Genomic DNA, 20264 nt, shown 5'->3' on the forward strand with positions numbered 1-20264 from the left:
CCCCGCTTGTAACTTACTGTGTAATGAGATATGCAAATGCACAAAGTTAATAATCTAATCAGCGGTGCCTTTGTATCCAACAATAGTTGGGTCATAACGAGAAAGCAATAGATAACGCACTTACTATTATTGATAGCACCAAAGGCGTAAAACTTTTTATTAAATGTTGGAGTGTTGAAATTGAAACAATTTAGAGCTGTTACAAAGCCCAAAACAGATTTTCATTTAGGCTACTATGCACTTTTCGATAAAAAGCAATTGGTGCTTTAGGGAGATTTCAAAACCCTGGTAGTAAGTGAACATAGCTTCCCGCGCAAAGTGGAGAAGATCGATGGAAAACTGCTGGTTTATTTTCATGACGTGGCATTATTTCGCTGGTAAAGCGATCATATGTGGAATCATGACGTTTCAAAGAAGACGACAGAAGAGCACATTGGCTATAATCGACTTCAAAGCCTACCTCCGCCGGTACGTAACAACGGAGAAGCTTCGAATAGCATGGCACGTAATGTTTGCACAACTTGTAAGCCGCCTCTTCTTCGCAACGTTGTAGCATAGGCTACACGAGTAGTTTATTACAAAACTAACAAATGGGCAAAATGCTTAGTCATCTTGCATTTAGATTAGAGCGACAGTTAAATTTGATGGAGCAATTCGAATTGAATGTTGTACAGTAGATTTATTCTTTTCGCTCTGTAGCAAACTAAACTCAAGTTTTTCAGGCTCTACTCCCACATGAAGATGTGCTTGTGTTGGTATCTCGGTTTATCAAGATGATATCCCAGATAAAGACCAAGACGGCACAACGCCTTCCCAGGCACACATCACTTAATGAAAACTACGTGCAATGATTGAATTATTGCAGTAGCCCTACTTTCTCTATCTTGTCAGCTCCAAGTCTTTCCATCTCTGTTTTGGTCTTCTTCGTTAAGTCTTCAGTTGGTTTGGAATCTTTTACCTGTTCTCTTTTAATTCTCTTTTCTCACTAAGTTCTGTTTTTGTCACCAGAAAGATTTTCTAAATTGCTCCTGCAGGGCAGTGGTGTATGTTGGGAGGAAGGGAAGCATTGGGCGATGTCTCCTATTAAAAAATTATCAAGATGGTTAAACGTTTTAGCCTAACAATTTTTTTATTTATGGATAACAGCCAAACAGGAGTCAAAAATAATTAAATCAATCAATAATCCGAAACTGATGAAAATCAAAGTGTACCATTTAACGTTTCTAGCTTATTCGTAAATAAATTAGCTTATAGGTATTTTAGATGTGTGATTTTTAACTTTAAAAATGCTGAAATCTAGAGAGGTTTGATGACAATGCTGATCGGTCAAGACATGGCGAACTAGTCACTTCAAGATTTCTCATGTCATTAAAAACAAAAATAAGCGAAATTAATGTTGTTACGGCAACCTTTATGCTTTATCTCAGCGGAGTATTCTCCGTGAATGCAAGGCATGTAGTGCATGCTTTAATTAAATTCATTGCAAAGGAACAGAATTATTTCACTAAATTAATATAGCCTAAATAATTTTATCCTTATTCCTTAATCGAATCGTCTATGACAGAGAGGAAAGTTTGGCTGATCAGAGGGGATCCATAGTTTTACATTTAGCTTGCCAGAAGAAGTTCGCCCTCCCTGACCCTTTGACCGTTATGTCACTGCCACAACGGTGGCAAAGGTTTTGATAATAGTCACACACGAACATAGGCCTATTTCACCATGTCGAATGATAAAGAACAATTTTCTTTATAGCATATCAGCTTCGTAGGATACAAAAAAAATCGTATAAGGCTCAGTAAGATTTAGCACCCGTTGCTATTGCTAATAAAATGGTCGATGTAGCAAGCAAAGCCGAAATATTAGAAGTAAAAACTGACAAAAAAAGGCTTAGGTATAAGACAATCATCAACTGCAAGCATAGTTTACTTAAATAAAATCTGTATAGGTCTATTCCAGGGATAATGAAGGCTCGAAGCGATTGCCTTATTTTCATGACACTACCAGGGCGGTAGTTTGTAGTGCTTTAAACATGTGTTCCCTTTTAAAATCATAGAAATTTTTGTAGTGCACCTGGTACAATGAGCTACAGAAGACAGTTAGCAAATGTTACGTAGAGCATATTTAAAGAATACTTGTTTGGAAAGACAGTTGAAAAGTTACCAGTAAGCTGTTTTTTAACAAAGCCTTTGCGGTAGGCTAGATGTAAAGCAAGTATATGGGTAGTTGAATTAACAAGCAACCATGAGCATGCTGTGGTTATCCAGGCCTGATGCTAATAGCGCAATGCAAGTTATCATAACTAGATTTATTAAACTACTATCGGTGCCAATTGTCATTTTACGATAAACACAGATTATTTACGATAAACAAAAGCCCTTCTATTGTCAGACGTAATAAAAGCCTTCGTATCCCCTTCTTTACATATCCCTGGTCTATTCATTCATACATTTTCTCTTTGAATAAGTTTGCACCTGACGATTGTTTTACTTGAATCTTAAAGTAGGCTAGAGCAAAACTTTTTTGTCAGTTTTTGCTCTTAACAATAAGCATGTATATAGCCTATGTTGGGTACGGTATGGACAAGATGCTTCTCGTCAAAATGTAATTTGTAGTGTAGTGAACCATAAGTGAATATAGTGCTGTCTAGCACTTCACTGTGGGTGAGCAGCTAGCCTGCAAGTCGTACCAGTTACAAGTTAAACATACGCGCCAGAAGAAATATTTTAGCCAAGTCTCATTGAAGCCATGCGGTCTTACAGCTAAAATACCGTAACATAAGGGTTGCCATACTTTCATCACCATAACAGAAGGTACATTTTTTTAAAATTTATCAATCGTTAATAATCGCTTGTGTATTGTTTATTATTGCTACGCAACAAAAACAACTGTGACATCTAAATTAATGGTCCGATTTGCAGTAGACCAGAGAAATTTAATCGTTTCTTTAACGTTTTTCAATAATGTGGAATTAGCATTTGCAATATTGCGAAAGTGACCTTCACTGCATAATGATTTTTCTCATGGTAGCCAATGCTCAGTATAAGTTATTAACTTGTAAATGAATTAACAAATAATAATTTTAGTTTTGAGTAATAATGGTAACAAGCGTTTGTTGCCAAACGATGCTACCGCAAGATATACGAAGATTTTTTTATAGAACAAACAAACCCTTCGAGAAAAACGACTGCAATCTGCACATGACTGCAATCAGCTGATTCGCAAGGAAAACTGCCCTATGTTAAAGTGCCTATCCTTCAGATTACGTAAACGTGTATGCCATCATTAGACTGCAAAATGAACGTGTATTTCTTTAACGTAGCAGATAAGCGAGCATATTCTTTTAACTATTCAAAATGCAAAAGGATGACATTTGGACAATCTCGAACGTCATTTGAGGTCAAATTATTCGTTCAATAAATGGGAGAACAAGATGTATGGTAACCCTACGTAAACTACATAGTATATTAACTTTTTCTTGCTTTCGCAAAATTAACAAATCGCCTGTGATTCACAAACCTCATGGATTGTTCAAGTTCCTCCACCCTAAAAGACTGGGGATTGCGGAAGTATCTGAATTAAGCTTGTTCGGAAAACCATCTGTCAGTACGAACATATTAAATGTTCCCACTTCCAGCCAATCAATGAACTAAAACAGATGTTTATTGCGCAGACAACATTGCATACAAAAAAGCAGCACCAACAAACACGAGCAACAGCTTTATTCATGGTTGGAAACAATGTTCTTCCGTGATCACCTTCATGCACATTTTTTTAATGTTTTCAAATTTGAGAAGTGAATCTTCCAGAAGACTTAACAATATGTTACGCATGCAAAGCTGTTTGGTAGAAATTGTTTAACCACTCTTAAAACTTTTACTGCAGGCAAGCCGCTGATTGTTGGACTTTGATGCGATGCAGGGCGAACGTACAAGATATTAAACGCTTAAAAAAATATTAAAAATTGCTATTGGTGGTAACGCTTTACTTCTACGGCTGATAAAAATTGTCTATTTTGCATCGCTTCAACGTTGTCAGGCGTTGCAGCGATGCAAGAGACCAAGTTTGCGAGGTGGGTAGTGCGTTCATGCAGATGCGGAAAGTCATCAAGTGTGTTCATGACAGCGACGCCCTGATGAAAACAGTGAAGTTCTAGAAACTTCCATTCCATCAGTGGCATTGTTCCAACAGTTTCCTCAGTGTCACATTGAAGTAAAACGTAACAAGTGTTGTTTATGAGCATAATCGGAGAATGATAATGAACTGCTTTGTGTTGCACTTTTAAACAATAATACTTATGACAATTTCTAAATCAGCAAACTACATTTACTTGGAACTTTTCATGAGCTGTGTGCAATTGGTGAGCATAACATTCTTTAGCGTGCGCAGTTTAGAACTGCGCAACACCGCTCCAGATTTCAAAAAGTTTTTCAAAACAAGACATAACGTTAGATAACAATGATTAAATGTAAAAATACAACATCAAACACAGAAAAAAATAACACATTGTGCAAAAAAGTAAAACTCATTACTGGTACATAACTAAAAGTAAAACGTGAACTGTGATTCGAGTAAATTATCATCCAAACTATGAAAACACCCATGTTTTCTGTGATAATCCAATGACATGAATAAACATTATCTTCATCCTACATCCCACTCTACTACTATAAATAAAAGTGAAATTTCGGAAAAGGCAAATTTTTCTTAATTTTGAAATCAAATATCACACAATGGAAAGTGGATTTCGGAAACCATATCCATCCAAAAAAGGGAAATCCAAAGTGAATAAATCATCTAACTTGTTTTCACAACACTTTTTTTTTTCAGAAAAGACGGGGTTTTCTCATTTGTTGCGGATGACATGAAACAGAATGCAAGAACCTTGCAATGAACGCGTGACAAGATGGAACAGCAACCAAGTCAGCCAACAACATGCGGAGAGGCAAACTAACGATCACAATCGGTTGCATAACCACAAACGACAAACAATCCAGATTGCAAACTCGTTCTTCTTTACATTGATTCAATATCTGCATACGTATAATCAATGTAAAAACAAAAACAGGTTATGCCAGCCAAAAAGACACGAGAACATGATTCATGAAACAGAAAGAATAAATAAAATTAAGGACACGGGGAAACATGCGGCGGCTTTAGTGCTTATCCACGATGGTTGTTGACGAGATATTTAAACCTCAGTCACAAGATGAGCTAGTTTATCATGCACAGCTGTTGTTACCGCACAGTTTGATTTCTGAGTCGATTTGAAGTTTGCCAGCCTTGAAACAATGTAATAAAGTCTGCATTTCTCAACTGGAGACCAGTGAAGCTGTTGATGAAGCAGCCCAGTTTTACATTGATTCAACGTGAAAAAAGAACTGATTTGCTGAATGTGTGTTAGAGAGATAAAAGGAAGTTTGATAAAGCAAAAGATATTTGTTTCAAATTACGATTTAACTTTCAAACGTTTTTCTGATGCAAGGAGACGGTTTGAAAATTGCGAATAAAACTTTAAGAATCACTTCAATGAAGTTTTGCAACAAAACTCACACAGGTAGTTGAACGGCACGAGAAACATTGACAATTCAATATATGCCTTGGTAGTGAAGATTGTGAAGAAAACAAGAAAAAAGAGCGACAGGTTCGGCATTACATTTGAAAAGTTAAAAACCAAAGGTCCCTTCCCAAACAGAAAATCAGTCGTTTTTCACATAGGTTCAACGTCTACAGACGTTGAACCAATGTAAAAAACGACTAATTTGCTGTCTGGGATGAACACTGTCTGATCAACTGTTAGTGCAAGAAAAATAACCAAAAATTAAAGCTGAAACAATGAAACATGCATGCAACTACCGGTAACCAGCCCGTAGAATCAAATGAGTGACAAAATTAAATACGTTTCAATAACGGTAAATTTAAAGTTATTGTAATCATTCATCAAATCGAAAAATAACACACTGTAAAAGAAAATAAATTTTAAATTTGTAAACTAGGTTAAATCCACAAGAAAAACTGAAATTCACTGCATTGATTTGGCTAAACCCATTTTCCTAGTATCGAGCAGGCTTCTCACAGCATCATAGGAGCGACGTGGGGACTGTGACATGACGCGATGGCCATCAGTAGAGGTAGGTCTTGCGACTCAATGCTGTCAAAATAAGATGATAATTAAAATGCATGTTCTTTTTACGTTCGTCCCGTTATTAGTCCTTCAGAATTGGAACAGTTGGGCATTTAAAATTTCAACCCAGACAGCCAAATCTGTCATTTTTACAATGCAAAAATGACGGAATTTGCTGTCTGGAAAATTGCGCAATAGGTCTTGTGATTCGATGGGGAGAAGCTTCGAGAAACCAATCAACAGCACAATCTGAGCCGTTATCGCCACGCATTGCAACAAAATTGAACTTACAAACCACAATCGGATGAGCTATAAATGAAAGTTTTTAAGTTTTGTGAACGCACTGGCTGCGGAAATGTGCTCTCATTTTTAACATCAGGCTTTGCCACATTTCCTGTTTATTGATGTGCTCAGGGTTACCAGGTGGTCAAAAATTCGGACAGAAAACGATAAAATGGCCTAATTTTACATAGGTTACTGTGTCCGATGGCTAGAAAATCATTTGGATATTTATTTATACCAATGTTAAATTTTCTGTGACATCAATAAAGTGCTGTCCATAACTAAAACATTTTTTTATTATTTGTCCTTAAATGTCCGAAGTTTAGAATTTAAACCTATAGATAACGTTCATAGCGCAACAGGTTGACAAAGGCATAATACCACTAAATTATTAGCCAACATAACACGTTACTGTATACGTAATACGCACCTGTTGCGTATGTAAACACGCTGTTGTGAAAGACGACTTAAATGTAAACTAATACGTAAAAAACCAATACATCGCTTCAATGTCGAGCGACGTTGCTAGATAGAAATATCATCTATGAAAATACAAAAATAAACAACAGGCAGAGTCGTCCGCTGACATACATCTTTCTCACCTCAAAGCAGCAGTCAGCTCTCCCATTGTAACTCTCTTGTGGCCTCGAGCATATTCGGCAAGCATGCGGCTTCTAAGCACAAGCTGTCTGAGTTCGTCTTCAAGGTGATTCATGCACTGGAAGAAAGGAAGATTGTTCAGTTGCGGTAATTATTCGTCACCGAGTGCAAAGGTCAATGTCAGATCGATGACTGGTTGTGTTTGAGCTTTGTGACTCATGCCGCATTAAACTTGCAAATCTTGTCTTTTTTAACGCGTGATGATTAAAGCGATGATGAAAATGACATGTTTTTTTCCGACTTTCAATGACGACGGGAGTTTTTCTCAAACCAGGTGGGCACGTGACATTCAAAATACAAACAACTTACAAATTGTGGATCCACGTTCATCCTCGCCATCGTAGCAACCCGGTTTATGATGCAAGAAACAAGCTTTGACGTCAAGGCTGGGAGACAAGGTCGATCGCTGTGGAGACGTTGACTGCTGTACACCTTGACTGACCTGAGTGAAAGACATTATGCTTGGTATTGGATAAGTTCTACACAAATCAGGTAAGTCTAAGAAACAAAACCACTTCGCAAGAAAATCTAAGAACCACTGTCCTTTCAAACCGTGTGGGTAAATTAAATCGAAGATGTTCCACATTTGAATAGCGTGAGCGACCTCAAACAAAGATGTTGCAGTAGCAACTAGCAAGATTGACGAAAAAAAGGAAAAATAAACTTGAACAGCTGAGCAGTTGTTGCACCATCATCATACTAACAATGAAATTGCTTGTTGCAACAGCAAAACATGTAAAGAATGGTGAGAAACGCGTTTTGCTAAATTTGATACAACCGTAAAAAGCGTTGAGAGTGAGCAGTGTCAATTCTTCTAGAATCAAAACAAATCACAACAAGTTTCATGTGTGAAACGCTGCTAAAAGTTGGTAAAACTCGTGAAAGAAAATGACAAGACCGCGATCGAGAAGAAATGAATGTTGCGACTATGACTGTTGAAACTTCAAAATTTCATTAACAAATTAAACAAAGGTCCAGCTACTGTTAGCTACTCCAGCTAGCAAAAAAACTACTTTCATTTCATTCATTCTGAACACTTGATACATACCAAGAGTCGGTGTCCGCTAAAATGCAGACTGCCTCGGCTATCGGTTCGTCGAGAGTGGGCTTCCGTATCACGTGACCCAAATCTTCCAAAATTTGCCGATGCATGTCTGGGTGGTTAGGTGCGCCGTGAAGAATAAAATCGTTCAAGTATTCTTGATTGTAGCTGCAAAAGTTAATGCATTTGTGACGGGATGGGGCTTCAAAAAGGAGTTGGCTTTCCTTAAAAACGGATCATAGTGACAACTCGGCGATAGAAACAACTTTCTTTTTTGCCGTCGCAACTTCTATTCATTTTACATGACCATAAACTACAGCTTTGTTTTTTTAGCCAAAGTCTCAAATAACGTTTGTGCTCGGCTAAAAAAATACTTAAATTTGGTCGCAATGACAGACGTGGAGAGCGAGATGCATGCACACTGCAGAGTGGCGCATATTGTTGTCAAGTGAGTAGCCTCAGGCGAAACGTGACATCAGACACAGAGCAAAACGCAGCAGACAACATCGCTTAACATGAAGACCGAAAGAAACGATATTTTCAATGCAAAAAGACCACATTTTGTTGGCATATTTCATAATTGCGATTTCAACGACCAGTGGTGGCCACAGGGTTGTTTCTCATTGCACGGCAAGCCAAAGTTGTCCTTCCAATACGAACTGACAACAAGCAAAACATACAAGCGAGGTTCGGAGAGAAGTCTAGCTGCGTCCGCTTGACTAAAATTGATCTCGTTAGAAATATAAAACGCTCTTACATTGACTGTGGGCAAAGTGACAAAAGTTGACTTTGGCAATCAACGTATTCTCGTCACCGGCGGAACTATTTTTTAGATGATTGTCTTACTTGTTGCATCGATGTTGTACCGAAGCAAAGTCTTTTCAGTGTAAAAGTTATGAGGTTGTACTGTTTGTTTTAGCTTCAGTTTTCAAAACGATTTTGTTTACAAATGAGATATTCAATAGGCAGAAAACATTTCATGAAAATCACGCACAACTGTGATTACTTACTCAGCTAATAGAGACACGAAACCGGAGGATGGTAGATTGTCATCGCCATCTGCGTCCAGCGTCCTTGGTTCGGATTGCTCTATGTCGGCCAGTGGAAGCTCTTCCAGGTTCATGCACTCAAGGTCATCGCTGTCTTGCATTAAAGTAGCAGTGCTCAAACAGGACCATTGTTTGGAAGAGAAAGGGTTTTGGGGAGGAACTGGTGTGGGCGATGGTGTTGTTTCATGTTTGTTTGAGTTGTCGGGCTTGTCAAGGAAAGAAACCTCTTCGCTTTCGACGTTGAATCGTATCACGCCAACAGGGGGTTTCGACGGTAGAGGAGGGTAAACTTTCTTGACGTTTAAGGTTAGGTTCGGCCGTCTCGCAGGTATTGGGGGTGGCAAAGAGAGATCAGGGTAAATTGAAGGAACCACCGGACACTGGGGCATGTCTTTCGGCAGATCGATGTTTTTCACGCCCGATCGCTGTAAAACCTCGCTGGAAGTCGAACAGGCAGTAAGCGATGGGCAACTTGCCACGTGATGAGTTGGCTTGATATTTTTTGTTTCATTGCGTTTCTCTTTTGCTACTTCGTCTAGTAAATCGGTGCCTTTCAGCTCCGAGTCGTCAGCATTCCCTTCTTTGCCGCAGAAATATTCGTCAAAGGCATTATGATTCATTTCGACAGATGGGATTCGCATTAGTTTTATACGCTCAAAAGTAGGACCCTCCAATTGCGAGGCAACATCAAGGTTTTCCGGGCCTTTGTTGGTGTTTTGAACACTTCCAGAAATGGGAGAGGTAGGCAAAGGACAACGGCGGGCCCCAACTCGGACTTTAACTCCCGAGTTAGAAAAGCAGCGTCTGTGGTTTTTCGTGAAGCTTTCTTTCGCGCAAGACGACGGATTGGAAACCGACCTTGCCGGGGATTTTTGCGTCACGGTCGAGTGATCGGACGTTTCGGTGCCTGTTTCGGAAAGGTCGAGGCCTGAAGGGTTTTTGAGCGGTAAACGTGGCTCTCTTGGTAAAACCGAAGTCCTTCCTTCTAACTCGCTTTGCGGGTGGGCTCTTTGGACGTTTACTAAACGTTCGACGCGTGGTTGCATGCGCTCAACAAACGAAGGAATGATTTCGCAAATTTTGTTCGTTTCGCTTTCGTTCGTCGGCAGCTCCTGCATCGAGTGGAAAATCTTTTTGTCTTCGCCGCTCCCTCTGAAGAAGCTGTCATTGGACTCGACGGTAGAAGCTTCAGGAAGGCAAATGTCAACACTTTGCCTCATGCAAAACGAGCCTTTCGCGCTTAGACCTGTAAAAAGAGTATTGCTTTGAACATTTACAACTAGTTTTTGTAAGCAATAGCCAAAACAATTATACCTTTAGCTCACCAGATGGACATACAGCAGCTATGAAAGCGCAGGTTATTTCTACGCTGGACAGACATGCACGCAAGATTAACCCAACAATTAAGACAAGGTATAATTAGTACGAGTGCGAGATAAACCTACCATAGATTTAGCGAGCATAAACATAGCAAATACTACAGAATTACCGATAAATAACGTTTTAAAATAGGCTAATTCAGTAATTACACTTGATTTGTTTGATATATGACTATTTAACGCAATTTAGAACCGTATGATGAGGGATGTCCGACTCAATTTATATACAAATGAGCATGCTATTGACAAACTTACACGAAGAACTTTGACTTTTATGGGCGCCCGACGGGATTGACAGACTGCTGCGTAGGTTGTGTGTGGTTGGCATGGCAACATCTTCAGGATCTTGCGACTTGCGACGGCTTTGCACGACTTTCGTTCTCGACATCGAGTTGTTTGAATAAGTTCGTACTCGACACTTAGATCTAGAATTTGATTTGATTTTGATTTAAAAAATTTGATTTTTGACACTTTGATTTAAAAAAAACGAGCTTTGTCGATGTCTTGCATGATTATCAAATTTCTTGCATTTTTTTCTGGTGACTACAGGCTAACTAGTAACTAAGCAATCATAAGATGTTGATATGATAGCTAGCTTTATTTTAACATTTTGTGAAAGCATAGCCTCGTTGCAGTCACCAGAAAAACGCAAAATATTTCACTGCCACATGCCTGATGAACAGTTTCATTCTATACTATGTATATTTGAGAAAAATTAAATACAGAAAAATATTGCATGATGTTAACATTAAAAAACCAAACAATCTTTAGTTCAGTTGTGCTGATAACAAAAGCTATTCGAGTGAATGATTTCAAAAACATTAAAAATGGCGGGTTTTGCTCATCTCATATTTCGTCACAAAAGATCGTATTATGTATTGGCTTATGGAATCATTCCACCGTGACGGCGTAGCTTCCAGACACGGATAAATGAATCATAAATCACATGACCAGCAAACTCGCTGTCTTGTCACGAGACAGCTGAGAAGTCATGGCAATACATGCTGGGCTATATCACTTTGTTTACCCAGCTCATTGCTCAACAGTCGTTTGATGTGATCATGTGGGGAAGGCAAACATTTCGATGGGAGGGTTGTAATTGTGCAATCTCAAATTAAAAACTGTTTTTGCACTTTATGAAAGGAAGTTATTTATCAGTCTTTTCGGTGGGTAATTTTCACGGCTGTTGAGACTGAAATGATGAAACAAAACAGTTCGAATAACACACAAAAACTTAAGATTTGTTGAATCAGAAAAAATTTTAACCACATCGATTATTAGTTTCTTACGTGTTGTACGGACTAGATTCCAGGAAGGCGTTGCTTCTTTGTCTTCTGTGTCTTTTGATCATTGGACCACTAAGACTGCGGGACAGAGTCCCGGACGTGTCGTCTTTTTCTGGCTTCTGTGGGGACGACTTTGTTCTCAGGATCGGGTTCTTCGTTGGAGTTGACACTGGGACCGGGGTTGAAACTGGGGCGGGGGTTGAAATTTCCTCTTTCCCTTTCTCAGCCACGTCATTGGAAACCGAAACGAAAACGTAATCGGAGTCTTCGATTCCGCTCGGGACGTACGAAAGGTTGACCGCTTTGACAGGCGGGGGAGTTTCAACACCCATTGTCTGAAAGCACAATCGGAGTGGGTGTGAATACCCAAAACGGAACAGGTACTTAAAATAAGTTATTTCCCGAAATGGGAAGTTTTCTGTAAATAGGTGAAGGACAAATAAAAACCATGAAGCTTTGTCATGACAGTAAATAAGTAACTTAAAACCACGCACGAAATAGAAGGGTAGAAAAAAGAATAGCCTTTATTACGCAAGACTGGACTTGCGTGATGTTCTGTAGTAAAGCATTAGCAGCGTAACAAAAATGACACAGCATCCAATGAAAATCTCTTCATAAAAAACGTCCAAAAGCAAAAAAAGCTTTAAATAGAGATGATTTCCTGGTGCACAATAAGCCTGTAGTATGTGTTTACTTGGCCTGCCATAAGCTCGCGTTCTTAAACGATTGTGAATTATGTGAAAGCTACAACAATGGTTTCATTGTCTCGTCTTACCACGGCTGTTATCTTCCTTGGCGTCGAAACAACCTCGTCAATTTTAGTACATCGAATAAAGTAGGACAACACGGACAGAATTGTTGATACCAGTTCGTGGCCATTCCCTGTCACCACAGTGCGACACACCTTCGTAGGTGAACCAACAGCCCCATACAAGTCCCTGTCGTCAACAACATGCCAAATGTCATGACAAATAATATAAAATCTTCAACGATCCTTGGAAAGCATATTTCCTTGTGACACCGTAAGCCGATTTATATCAAAAAAAATTGTAAAGCAAAACTTTGAGGTGACAAAAGGCGATTTCTGCCTTTGATTTGACAGTGGAACAGAGAGTTTATGATTGCAAATAAAGCTCATCCAAGCTAGCTAAATTACAACATCTACAGAATTTCAATGGCAGTTTGGCGTCAACAGACATTGAATCAACCTAAAAAAGACAGATTTGCTAGTTGGGATGTTGCTTTCATAGATCAGGATTGTTTTACACTAAAATACACGTGAAAATATCTTGCCTTCAACTCTACAAACAACCACAACAGCTATTAGGTTGCACTTACCCAAGTTGCGCCCACAAAGCGTTATACGATATTTCGGCTGTGTCGTCTTTCCTAGCGTAGTTTGGAGTGGCAGTGGTGACCCAGCCAAGATGGTGTGTCAAAGCAGCGGTTAAAAGCCCACCAAAAAAGCTAAAAGTGAAAGAGTTTATGAGAGATTAGCAAAGAAAAAATTCAATTGAAACGTTTTCAATGTCAAAATCGCCAGTCACAAAGGAAACGAAAGTGAAAATACTTTCAAGTTTCGTATCGTTCCAAAACACAATTACATTTCAAACCAATCGAAATGCAGCACGGGACAACGCCAACTTTTTATAACACTTTGCCAAGTTGCACTTTCCAGCTGAGAAAATCAACTCTTTTTTGCGTCGATTTACTGACTGCGTGGTAAATATTCTTCTGCTATGCAATTGCACAGTTCAAAAAGAAAACCCAATCCATGACACCCTGTTGTTTCTACTGACAACAATTCAAGTTTATTATGAAATAGAAATGAATAACTAATAATAATCGGTAAAAGAAACAAGTTTATTTTAGATTCACCGTTCATCACGGCATACGGTGACATAGTTGCTCTATTTATAATTGATAAAACACAACTGTTGCCAGCAAATCTTTTACTAGTTTCGATCAAAGGCTACTTCCCAGACAGGAAAATCCGTCACTTTGACATTGATTCAACGTCTGCAGACGTCAGATTCAACGTCTGCAGACGTTGAATCAACGTAAAAATGGCGGATTTTGCTGTCTGGGTTAATATACTGTCAACTCACTAGTTGAATTGTTTTGTGTTGAACTCGGTGGCTAGCCGAGTCAGGTCTCCTATGAAGGAGTTGACGACAATCTTGCGGTGATCCGGACGAGACCGGGACAAAGTGGACCATACCGGTTCTGGCAGCCTTTGCGACAAGTAGAGAGTGTGAAGTTTTGTCTTGAACACATTAAGAGCCTGAAAACGAGAAAAAAGCTAGAGATGAAAACTTTAGGTAAGACTAATGAAATATACAAATCATCCTGACAAGTTCCAACTTTGCCAAAGCTCGGAACATGTCTCTTCTAGAGACTGAATTGTCCATAAAATAAAGTTGAATGACATTTCCCATTGATATGCGTTTTGACCGAAGCTGATAGGTTATAACCCTAATGAAAGTTACAACTAAACATCATCGTATGACCACTGGTGTTGACAAACTGCTTAATAATCATGAACGGTTGATGCATACTGTATTACATAGTGTAAAGTCTTAAATCAAATGTTACTGACAAGGTTTACTGTAATTGGGGTTTTACTGTATCTTAAGTGTGTTTTTTCAAAATTGTACCTTCATCATTAAATCTAGAAAGTTCGTTTTCGGTCGAATTTGAAGCGCCTTTTCGATGTTTTCTTTCAATGTAGTCATGTGACTTTCGATGATAGGAAAATGTTCAAAGAAAAATTGCTGAAATTCCCTGCAATACAGCAATGGTTGTGTTAAAATCCGAACGTTAAAGAGGTTACCTTTGAACATATTGCTTTTAAAGATGTTAAAAAAAATATGGCTGATCAGCAACTAACTTACGATGAATTTTGAGGTTCCGGTTCACAGATCACGGCAAAGCCAATTTTCATACGCGTTTTTCGAACAGTTGAAGGGAGTTTGTCATATAACGACTGCAAAATATAGACAAACGTGAAAATCGATATCACGAAGAAAATGAAACAGAATAATGTAAAATAATATATTTTTTGATGTCTTAAAAATTTGATTTTGGTTTGCAACCAAACAACAGGCCAACTTGCTTTAATAGTTTTGTCAAGCTACCACCACATAGACAAAGAACCATAATATATCCAAATTCTATCATGTCTGTTGCTCTCTGACGTCAACGTTCTTTCGGATAATATGGAAATGAACACAACTTAAAATGTTTCTTTTCGTTCAGCCATAACTGAAGTGTTGGTTGAAAGCCTGATGTGAATTGCCTTTCTAGGAAAGCGAAAGCATGTGCTTTCAACTTCGTTGCAGTAATGTTCACCGAATCACCAGCTGGTCAAATGTTGTGCGTTTGAGAGAAAAAGTTCAACTCCTTGCCCAGACTTTACTGAGGCCACTTTTTCGGTTTCACTATTGATAAACCCTTACTGGCGCATCATGAAGACAAAGTAGGCTATAAGGCCATATTGTTTCACCATATGGCTTTTATGGTACAGAACCGAGGTCTACTTCAAAAATAATTTGACGCAAAAGCAGCGCTTATACGCAATGATGACATCACGACACTGAAAACATCGCGAGACAACGATATCCTTCCTGCTTACTTCCTCCGAAAGGGTGAAGCTGTCCCTTTGATGTTGCGGAAGAGAGTCTGCTCGACCCTGAGATGAAAATGGAATTCTCATCGCTGCTGATCCCAGTGACCCTAAGAGTAGAAATACAATGACGTTTATACAATTTTGATTTGAAACCAGTATAAACCAGTCGGCACTGGTAAAAAGAGGCTAGGCTACTCACCACTGACACTTCTGCCAGAACTAGAGAAGAGGGAAGACAAAGAAACGCCAGAGTCGGAACGGGGTAAGAATCCACCACTCTGACTGGAATATGAAGAGGCGACAGATGATGGAGGAGTCGAAGGAGAAAATGGAACTGAAAAAAATAATTGCATTTAGTTGAGTAACGTTGATTAGACGTAGACTGACGCTGGGTGAAAACTTCCAAATATTCATGTATTAAGCAACATTTCACAATACCTGGCATTGTTTTTGCTTTTCTTCGACTCAATATCGAGTTATTTCTTAAAGCCTCAAGGTGAGTTTCCATTCCACGATCAAGACTAAAACAAACAAATGGGGAAAGTTATCAAGAGAAAACCGGGTTTGTGTAAAATTACGAATCGTGCTTTCCCTTGGTGGAATTTCCAGCAATAAAATAAAAGGTTCTGTTGTCCGGGCTGCTACTTCACATCACCTGAACTGAGCTTACTAACAACAGTAGTACCTGACAGTTGCATTTTCTCGGGTCGAGGAAAGACAAAATACTCTGCTGAGCATGACAGCTGATGGGTTTCTGAAATGAAACGCGAAGCATAAAAATTTTGAATTTAGAACCGCTTGTTAACAGTGTGTGACCTTGCGGAGTGGTTAAATTACGTAACAACTGTCCATTGTCCAAGTTCGGCATGCAACCTTTAACAGCAAAATTTTCATCGGGGCCTTATAATTAGAATTGCAAGTGAAAATTCAAACTGTCAGCATCAGTGGTTGCCACGTTTACAAGAATAAACAATGGCACACATTCTCTGGGTCAATCCTTTTTTAAGTATAATGTTAATATTCATTTTATATCAATTCCCACATTTTGTATGGTTATTTTCTTTTTTCAAACTTATACACAACACATTTTTTGTTTACCACAAGTACAAAAATAGGAGTAACAGTACACAGTAAAATTGTCTAAGTCTAAACATTGAATATGGATTTCTAACGTGTTTCGGTTTCCTAGCTTAAAGGCGTGAGTGTCATGCAGTCCGAAACGAACGTAAGTCTTTCCACAAAAAGAAAAAAAAACATAAGAGCATCCAAAGAAAGTACCGTAGTAAATGATCTTTCAGTTCTATTAATTCATAAAGAAAAGTTGGTACCAACAGCATCAAATCAACAGTTAACCACAAATGTACGTACTTGATATAATGTATTTTTAACGACGCTACTTTTTGAACCGTGCCCACTGATCCGAACAACATTTCTGACAAAAGTTCTGTTTCATCCGATGGGCAACGAAGGTACTGGTACTGAAATTAATTAGATGATTTTTAGTTTAGTGTTTAAGTAAGGTTGGCTGAATTATTACTTATTAGCCTAGACATGTAATTTAATGAGTTACGCATTTGCGTGCTGTGTGCTAGCTATTAATCATGTAATGCCGAAGACATTAATTAAGTTAAAAATAACATTTGGCTTCTTGTCAAAATCGTTTGCTTTTATAAACTTATAGTTACCTCATATTTTGGTCGGACATCCCTGCAATAATTTGAAGAGGGCTGGTCTGGGTTGGAATACGAACGCATCTATTCAAATGAACAATAAAAAAGTTTCAATAGAAAGTTTCTGTGTCTTAGTGTGTTATGCTGAAGGATGTGTTCTTTATAGTAGAGTTCATTTATTACGACATGACCAAAGAAAACACAACTAGTTGTGAAACTACGGTAGTCACCAAGTATAAAAGTTACATAAAAGTATAAAACTTCTTTAAGCATGCCAATGCTCTTTAGTTTACTCTACCCCATTAAAGTCATTGGTATTTACAAAAAGTTAATGAAGTAAAATTTAATATGACCATCAATTAAGTTTAAGCAGTGCTTACAGGTCTGCAGAGTGGAGTTGTGACTTTCTTAACTCTTTTCGAGTCAAACAGAATTGGTCGTTCACCAGAACTACCAAGTTCTTGAAATAACACCAGTCTGACATTTGGTGGGGGCCTTGAAACCATTACTAGAGCATCGTTCCATTCTGATTTTGAAGATTGAGGCTGCTGTGATGTTGGTGTTGAAGCAGACTGGTGAAAATTGCGTGCTTTGCTGCAGATGCAAAGTGAAGTTTATATTAAATGCTGAACAGATCTTTGCTACCATGGTCATAAGGTTTCAAATCTCACGTACGTCCCATTTCCAAATAACACTCAAATCACAAAAAGTATGGCTCCTCAAAGTAAACACAATGTCTTGGATTCAAAAACTTGTTCAGTGGAGCTTAAATATCCTAACCAAGACTATTATTTCAGACATCAATTTCATAACAGAAAAAGAAAGCGGAAAGTTACGATCGACAAGACCATAAATAATCCCATTTAAAAAGATTCAATATACATTGAATTCAAACAGGCAAGTATATAACTCAGCTAAAGTATTTAAAGAAACTTTTTTCTATACTAGATCAAAATTATCCAATCAAATCTTAAACCAGACAAAAGTTGAAACGTAGAAAAATTTTATATGGCAAAAGTAACTTAACAAAAAGACTTCACATGACCAAACTATGTAGCCTACCGTAGTCTTGTAGCCTACCATATGGGATAAAAGTACGGTATGTGAAATGATAGAGGGAGTGATGGTAGTAACCAGTACCATATGATCATACATAGTAAAATATCAAAACCATTTAGATTTTGGAGCAAGTTAAACAGTTTTGCAATTTCAACCCTAGATAATACCATTTTTGGACATTGTGGAATGTGGATCACCAGTGGAAAATCATGTTATGCTCTTACATAGCTCATTAGCATTAAGTAGTCTTTTCAATCTACATTCACTGCACTGATGAGACAAACTGCATGTTAAACTCAAAACAGTGTGCCACTGTCTGCAGTTGATAGGCGGGTGAATTGATATGAAAGGTCAGTCAATACACCACCCTTCTAGGGAAAAATAAAACTTTTCGAAAAAATGTATTACCAGCTAGCGATAATTCAGGGTGAAAAACTATAGGGAAAACATAATTAAATGAATTTGCCGAAAGACTATGGTGTAGTTTGAAAAAAAGTAAAAACAAAATCTTTCATCTGTGAATAATTTTTTTAAATATTTTTTATTGTTGTTTTGCAAAAACCAGAAAAATTTTCAAATGAAATGGGATAGTGTTTTAATTTCGTCACAATAGAGGTTTTAAGACATTTTTTATTTTCTAGGTGAACTTCAAAAATGGACATTTTATTGTTATTTATAGGTTGATATGTGTATCAACTGACTTGCACTACGTATTGATAAAGGCAACCACATACATATTTTAAGTGATATGTTTTCTTACGGTGTTCTATTCAATCAGTTCGATTGCTTCATGTCAAGTTTTTTTCTACTTTTATGTTATAGTTATTCAGTCTGGAACACATTTTTATTCATTATTGATAAAATTGATATGATCTGTTAATCCTCAATGCATCAGTCCTATAAGCTAGTCCTAAATTGAAAGATTATAATTAGGCTAAAAGCAAATAGCAGAAATTGTTATATATATTGCAAAACGTGCAGTAGCTTACATGACCTTAAAAAGGCACCACTGCCCCCCTGCTTCTGGCGCCCCTGACCTAGTGTACAATTATTTCTTCATTGTTCTATGATGTTTTGTTTTTGGTTGTGCGCAAGACATGTTATAAAGATGCTTGTAAGTTGTAACATTGTATTTTAGAAGTTATTTTATTAAGTAAAACATTACTACTATTATTTATTAGTATGCATCGAACAAATTACATGCAAACACAGGCCTACATACTTGATATTGTTGAATAAAGAACATTTTGATAAACGATCATTCAGCTTTTTTTCGGATGAAGATAATTTCTTTTGAATTCTTTGAAGCATTTTTTATCCACAGATGATTCTTCTGCTACATTGTGTCCTTCAATCTAATATATCTGCTTATTTTTTACTATTTTGACAAAGGTTGTAGAAAGGAATAGTTGCCAGAGAATATTTTCATCACTTTAATCCAGCAAAATAAAACCAAAACCAAGTGATCACATTGATGTAAATGTTTCAAACGTAAAATCGATAAATACACAATTTGGCAATCTGTTGTGAATAATAAAGTTAAATTTTTAAGTTATGTGAAGAGTAAGTTAGCCTAAATCTTTTTGCTAAAGCTTTAGGCTATAGGAAAACCAGCTCACACAATAGTTGATTCACAATGCTGCATCAGAGGTCATCATTCTTCCATGTTGGTAAAGAAATGTTGATGAAATACCGTAACTGTAAATGGGTGCAACCTAATTCGTACCATCAATTCGTACCTTAAAAAAATTGAGAGAAAAAATTAAAAAAAGCCAAAGTCGCTGATCGTAGTTTCCGCAAACATTTTAAAAGGGTTAGGGTATCGGAGTATCGGTTAGCAGCATCCGCAAACAAACAAACTGAAAAGATTGAAAGAAAAAAATCGAACATCGCTGATCGCAGTTTCCGTTTTGACGCAGTTTCCGCAAACATTTTAAAATTTTCGGTAATGATATTAAGAGTTTGCCAAAGTCGCTGATCGCAGTTTCCGCAAACATTTAAAAAGGGTTAGGGTTGATTGGAGTTTCCACAAACATTTTAAAAGGGTTAGGGTGTTTCCGCAAACAAACAAACTGAAAAGATCAAGAG

General features: G+C 37.8%; 1 protein-coding gene across 1 annotated transcript; it reads right to left on the reverse strand.

The window, feature by feature from the left end:
• Positions 1-3642: 3642 nt before the first annotated feature.
• Positions 3643-19688, reverse strand: LOC145769254 (folliculin-interacting protein 2-like). The gene is made up of 20 exons (XM_082580832.1): positions 19399-19688; positions 17498-17711; positions 17133-17201; positions 16816-16925; positions 16133-16201; positions 15886-15968; positions 15647-15781; positions 15454-15554; positions 14714-14805; positions 14477-14603; positions 13928-14103; positions 13158-13286; positions 12595-12757; positions 11823-12154; positions 10789-10958; positions 9116-10400; positions 8112-8273; positions 7373-7505; positions 7006-7121; positions 3643-6148 (listed from the first exon to the last, which is right to left on the reverse strand). Exons 1-20 carry the CDS (start codon positions 19485-19487, stop codon positions 6070-6072), a joined length of 3834 nt encoding a protein of 1277 aa, XP_082436958.1. The 5' UTR covers positions 19488-19688; the 3' UTR covers positions 3643-6069.
• Between the last annotated feature and the right edge of the window lie 576 nt (positions 19689-20264).

This window comes from Aplidium turbinatum, chromosome 4 (assembly GCF_918807975.1).
Source record: "Aplidium turbinatum chromosome 4, kaAplTurb1.1, whole genome shotgun sequence".
NCBI lineage: Eukaryota > Metazoa > Chordata > Ascidiacea > Aplousobranchia > Polyclinidae > Aplidium > Aplidium turbinatum.